The sequence below is a fragment of the Rhododendron vialii genome, chromosome 4a (genome assembly GCF_030253575.1).
Source record: "Rhododendron vialii isolate Sample 1 chromosome 4a, ASM3025357v1".
Lineage (NCBI taxonomy): Eukaryota > Viridiplantae > Streptophyta > Magnoliopsida > Ericales > Ericaceae > Rhododendron > Rhododendron vialii.
The window spans coordinates 36,792,828-36,799,019 of NC_080560.1; the positions used below are offsets into that span (position 1 = coordinate 36,792,828).

A 6,192-nucleotide genomic window follows, 5' to 3' on the forward strand; every position below is an offset into this window, starting at 1 on the left:
CGGCTTGGGAGTTTTCTCAGTCATCGGCGCCGTGTGACCGGTGATCAGAGATCCTGCATAGGATTCCTACTTCGATCTCCGTGTCTGGAGCCTGTCGTGCCAGCGTAGGCTTGCCGGAGATGTTTCTCCATCCCTTCAGTTCGAGATCCAGTCGGTTCCGGGTGGTTCCCCTCGGCTGGAGGTGGCCGGCGTGCTTGTGGTATCCTTCCATGGTGGTTGTGATTGTCTTTCTTGTCTGATTTTTACTCCTGTTTCCATCGGTTTGTATCTATTATCTCTAATAGGGTTCTTTTATCAAGCCGGGGTGGCTAGTGGTTAGATGGCTGACCCCTCGTGTCCCGACCCTTTGTGGCGGTGAATCGTGCACAGGTCTGGTCACTAGTTTTCACGGTTGTTATCGCTGCCCCTGGGTCACCTGTGCTTAGTATTTTATTTCGGTGATGGTTTGCTGTTGGATCCCTATCTCTGCTCTAGGATGGATTCGCTGTTTTAGCCTATTTTGGCTGTTAATGAAATGGTCTTCGATTCAAAAAAAAAAAACAAATCATCAAACAAATACAAAACAAATAAATCATAAGGCAATCGATGTCTTTCATCTTAACACAAGCATGGTCTGACGCAACAGTAACACTTCAAGAGAATGTTGAATTAACAGAAGCACGAATGAAAAGATTAATTAGAACGGATCAAATTACCCAGATGTAGGGGCCAAGATCCTAGAATGGAAAGAGTTTAGGGATCCTAATCCAGCTTTACCAGCAGATGCCCATAGATTTATCATATGGGGTTTGAAATGATTTTTCAATAAATAAAGTTCACCCTCAATTCGACTTTATTTCATGTCAATCGCAGAGTGCTTGACCGTATTAAATTGTACTTGAATTGTCCATATTGTATTTGAATTGATCTCCATTCAAAAGGGTGAAATCTACCAAAGGATAATCACTTCCAGGGGAACATTGGACTCGGAAATTCCCACCTCCCCCTCACACCACAAGTCTACAACAAAAACAATCAATGCAGAATCAGAGTTGAGCGTCATTTTTTTTTGTTAAACAATATATATACTGAAAAGAAAAGTTAGGTATACACATGATCGGACATTGGTATACGCATGATTGAGATTTGAGACACATTTGTCTCATAGTTCATTCTCTAAAATCTAAATCATATTGTCCATTCATTTTTGTTTAAAAACAAAAAACTGTAAGGAATAATTCCCCTAAAATAACCCTTACGACTATTCAAAAAAAATAATCTTCTGAAATTTACTCGCTTCGGATCCATTTAGGCCTGATTTTACTAAGCCTTCTTAAAAAAAAGTATTAATTTAAAAATTTTAAATTTAAAAATAATGTATATACGAAAAATAATCTATTATTAACTCTTTGAAACTTAGGCTCTATTTGAAACTTATAGAAAGAAAAAGAAAATAAAATAGAAGGAAAATAGGAGAAAAATAGGTGGTAAAATTTACTATTCACGAAACTTGAAATCTTATTTTATTCACTATTTCTCTTTCAACCAAGTAATAAAAGGAATTTTTTTTTTAATTTTCCTTTCTTTTTCTCTTTTTTCGCTAACTTCCAAACGTAGCCATCTGTTATGTTTCCAGTTATATTTACATTTCACCAACCCCACCCTTCAAACTTCAAAGTTCAAACACGCTCGGACAACGTTTGATTTCCACTTTTACAGCGCCCCCAGGCGAGGAGGCCCCAGATTTGCTCTCTCTCTCTCTCTCTCCAACAATGGGCTTCTTTTCTTTCCTCGGACGAGTCCTCTTCGCCTCTCTCTTCATCCTCTCAGCTTGGCTGATGTAAGCTCGCTCGCTCTCTCTCTCTCTCTCTCTCCATTTGTAGATACATTACAATAACTGCGTAGGTCAGATCAGTTGTTTGCTATGTTGTCTGTACATGGTTACAAACACATACTGCTATCAGATCCAGCTCTTCTTAATCTCTCCATACATTGTTTGCTTATGAATCGCTCACCACTTGCCATAAATTAAAAATTCGAGCTACTGATCCGTTGGAAAAAATTAGGATGGTTATATTTTCGGATCCTTGAGCCCTTTGGTGTTTAAAGCTTGGAAATGTGGAAAGACTGGCCTGAGATGAGGCCAAATAGCTCTACAAGGTTGAGGTTTTGAAGGATTTTGATTTATCAGGTCTCCTTTTCTTCTTAGATTTGCTTGCCTCGTGTACACCGCTGTGGTTTATCCTCTACCGTGTGCTTAGAATGTTTTATGTTGATGATTTAGTTTATTTTAGGTCGTTTCGTATGCTGCATTTGCTGAATGAAGAGACTGAAGTTCGAGTATCTTTGGTTTTTTCTGTTTTGGGTAAATACAATTTCATTGAACCAAAGCAACAAAGCTATGTCTAGCACTACGGCTGTAGCATACCCAAGATATCTCTTGAAAATACAGCAAAATATCTGTAGACATCTCGAGAAAATTCAACTTTGCTAAATGCTAATGCATTTACCTTTCTTTGTTTAATTTGGGTTGCTGGGAATGCCATGTTAATTCAATAGCACTAATTCCAAATACAAGCTAGTTAGAAATGATTGGACTAAGATAATCACAAAGCAAGAGGAAAAATAAAATGAACATAGCAAAGGAAAATTGGAGAAATCAGGTCTGAGAAATTGGGAGGCATGATCACACTGTCCTACAGTCGTAGATCATTTGTACGTGAAGGTTCAATTGGACTACCGCGACTCCAAGATTCAACCCTGTCACTTGTAGCCTTCCTCATCTAGGGGTCATGTCCACCAAGAGTTTATGAACCAAGTCTCAAACTGAGTTTTGAAAGTAATCGAAAGGGTATGAAATTATAAAGCTTTGTATGAGAGTTTGTTTAGAGCACAAAGCAAGAAGTTTGGAAGAAGAAGATACTGGGACTTGTACCAGAAAATTGGTAAGGGACATACAACTGTTGGGATATTAATAAATATCTATTTAGCAATTAATATTCAGGATCCAACGCATTCACATTGAAGAAGAAGTGGATTTTTCCCGATGGTATTTTTGGGATCCGACAGAATGCCCATGTGTACATGTGTAATGGGTGTATGTTTTGAAACTTCACCTTAAAGGTCATAAATTTTTAATATGCCCACTGTTTTCAACTTCTTAAAACTCATCCCAGTTGCAATATCTTACAAAACTCGGCCCAGTTGCAATATCTTTCATTCAGTGTTGAAAACTAAGCTAAATGATTTAGGGGAAGGTAAGCAAAACTTGTTGAGATGTTGCTCTCTAAACTGCCACTTTACCACTTTACCACTTTTTTTGGTCCGCTGAACTCCAATTTTGACTTGGGATTTGGGACCTGTCCAAATGCGAAACCACCACACGCTGAGCAAGAATGCATTTAAACCATGTTGAAAGCAACCATTAATGCTGAACTTCTTTGCTTTTCATTCAATATCCATGGGTGGTTTTATCTGACAAGAAAGATAGGAAAGACAAAGAAATTCTGCTTTGGGATTTGATCAAGTAGAAGGTTCTATTGGAGATTGATATATAAATAATATCTTCTTCTATGTTATATGGACTCGTATATGGATGTCGGGAGTGGTTGAGGTTCTTCTAATTGACTAATTCTCATCTCAAGGATATGCGGAAACAACACATCATTCATATTCCTTAATGTATTGCTTTTATTTACTAGTGTTAGATGGTGCTTACAAGGTACTCATAGCATGTTTGATGCATAATATAGGAGCTTAGTGAAAGTTCTATGGTAAACTTGGTTTATGAAATCCACTTCCTAGGTGAATCCTAGCTAAAAATGTCTGGCAGACCCCTATCCTTATTTGCGTGTCAAGTGTTCGACACATGTACTTCGTAGTTTATACATTTAGAAACTTCCATTAGCGTAAATCTTTTTCTTTTTTTCCCCATGTTATAGGTTGAATAAGTTCCACAAGAAGAGAGAAGTAGAGAATAGTTCTTTGAAGGTCTTTATTGAAGTGGTCAAACAGGCATGATTGTCTGAGTATGGAATCTACTTCTTAAAAGAAGGATGTGGACAAAAGAAGGATGTGGATGTCTTTGGAAATGTTGTTGTAAGCTTCTCCCTCGGACAATGGGTTTAGTGAATGTCTTCAAAGGGATCTTACATTTACCCCTATCAAGTGAATATAGAGCAATCCTTTTGGGTTTCTGAGATTTCTTACCTCCCATCTATTTAAAAATCACTACATTTGGAATGGCAAGATGGTTGAAAGGAATCAATCTCCCGCTGCATGGAATTGGTAAATTGATTAAGTTACTTCAGGATATGCAGATTCATGAAGCAGAATCCTATAGTAGTTCTATTGCTGAAGTATGTTAGAATGGAGAATTAAAGTAACAACCCTTCCTAGGGCTTTTGTTTTCGTGATTGCTTATCCCATTTTTTTTCTATTCATCCTCTTTATTTTGCTTACATACCTTATCTTTTTGTTGGAGCTTGTTTCTCAAGCTTTGGGTTTTAGGCCATATCCATGGTCTCCATTAGCTCCCCTCTGTGTTGCTTTTCTTGTAGCTTGTATTGTTAAAGTTTACTATTTCTGTTGATTTATCTTTTGGTAATTTATGGTTCCCTTTGTTTACGTGGCATGCATCCGCGTAGGTTCAATGATTTTGGTACTGATGGTGGGCCTGCAGCGAAGGAGTTAGCTCCCAAGTTAGCCGTTGTCGAAAAATATCTTACTTCTAAGCTAGGGGAAGGGGCACTGAAGATTGATGTGAGGCTTTTGTTTTCATCTTTGGTTTTCTTATTCTATCATGAAGTGAAGATGTTTTCTAGCATCTTGCTTTGAACATAGTTTACTAACTTTGAGGTTCTTTTATTCAGGTTAGGCATTTCGTTGCGGCCTCTATATTTCTAAAGGGGCTTGGTGGCTTTCTATTTGTTTTTGGCAGTTCCCTCGGTGCTTACCTACTGGTTAGGATTATATGCCTTCCCAAAATTTTGTCTTTCAACTATTTATCAGTACACAATTTGGATAGATTTGCCTTCAGCCCTCTTCTGATTATTTATTTATTTATTGCTAATCATATTTTAATTCTCTTCCTCTATATTTGTCTAGTTGTACCACTTGGCCTATACCACTCCACTATTGCATGACTTCTACAACTATAACTATGGCGAGCCAGAATTTTCTGCCCTCCTACAGGAGTTCTTGCAGGTTTGGTTTCATACCGGATTTGTTTATTCTCTTATGCGCTGAAGTTAACTTCTTTTAACTTCATTTAACCGCATTTCTTTGCAGTGCATTGCACTTTTTGGTGCATTGATCTTCTTCCTTGGGATGAAGTACTCAATTCCGAGGAAACAACTCAAAAGGAAGATCCCCAAAACAAAGACAGTTTAGATACATCAAAGACACGGTAGTTGAAGGTAGGTTATTTGGCTGGTGTTCAAATCATGACCGGAAGTGGCTGCCCTGCAGTGTCAGCTCTTGCATTGTTGATTTTGTTTTGAAGTCCTTTAGTGTAGAAATTTGAAGTTGTAATCGTCTTTCGTTTTCCTGGAGTTGTTTTTTAGCCAAACAAGTTGTGATCTTTATTCCTTGTCAAGGTTGTGGCCAAGCTTTATGAACAAGTAGTTGGATTGCTTAGGGTAGCAAAAATATTAGTAGTTTATTTTTTGGGAAAAGTATGTTACAAGTACATGTCTAATTGCTGGATTATGGTGATTTGCTCTGATGTTTGTTGCAAGTACGATTTTTTTCACGTGTCCCTTGCTATTTGATGCAGTTAATTTTCTGCAGAGATGTTTTTTTCGTACAAATTTTGTGAAATATAACTATTCGAATCCATATTGTGGATTCGATGTAAAACTTCCAAATAGTAGTCTGGAGAGACTGGGAATGAGGAATGGAGGGAGCTAATCCTAGTCAACCTAGATCTTTGCGTCTCTTCAGACTCTTCTTGTCTTAAATTTTACCTTGAAAAAGGGTTTATGGCCTATTAATCAAGGCATTGCTTTGAGATAAAAAGAGAAAAAAAATTGATCTCGAATATAAATTCTCCAGAACGAAAGATCTAACCACTCTAAAAGGTGTTTAAGAACATACAATAACTAAAAAAGTCATTTGTTTTGAAACACTTTCAACAAGCTCCGAAGAAAATAGTTGGATTAATTGTGGCTGCAAACTTCAACCTTGTGGAACCCCGGGGTCTGCAATGCACAA

At 37.6% G+C, this 6,192-nt stretch overlaps 1 protein-coding gene across 1 annotated transcript; it reads left to right on the forward strand.

Annotated features, from left to right (window-relative positions):
• The first annotated feature begins 1,649 nt into the window (after positions 1-1,649).
• On the forward strand, positions 1,650-5,716 carry LOC131324136 (uncharacterized). Its single transcript, XM_058355967.1, has 5 exons — positions 1,650-1,819; positions 4,626-4,740; positions 4,851-4,940; positions 5,086-5,184; positions 5,269-5,716. The coding sequence occupies exons 1-5, from the start codon at positions 1,752-1,754 to the stop codon at positions 5,368-5,370; spliced, it is 474 nt and encodes a 157-aa protein (XP_058211950.1). The 5' UTR covers positions 1,650-1,751; the 3' UTR covers positions 5,371-5,716.
• The last annotated feature ends 476 nt before the right edge of the window (positions 5,717-6,192 follow it).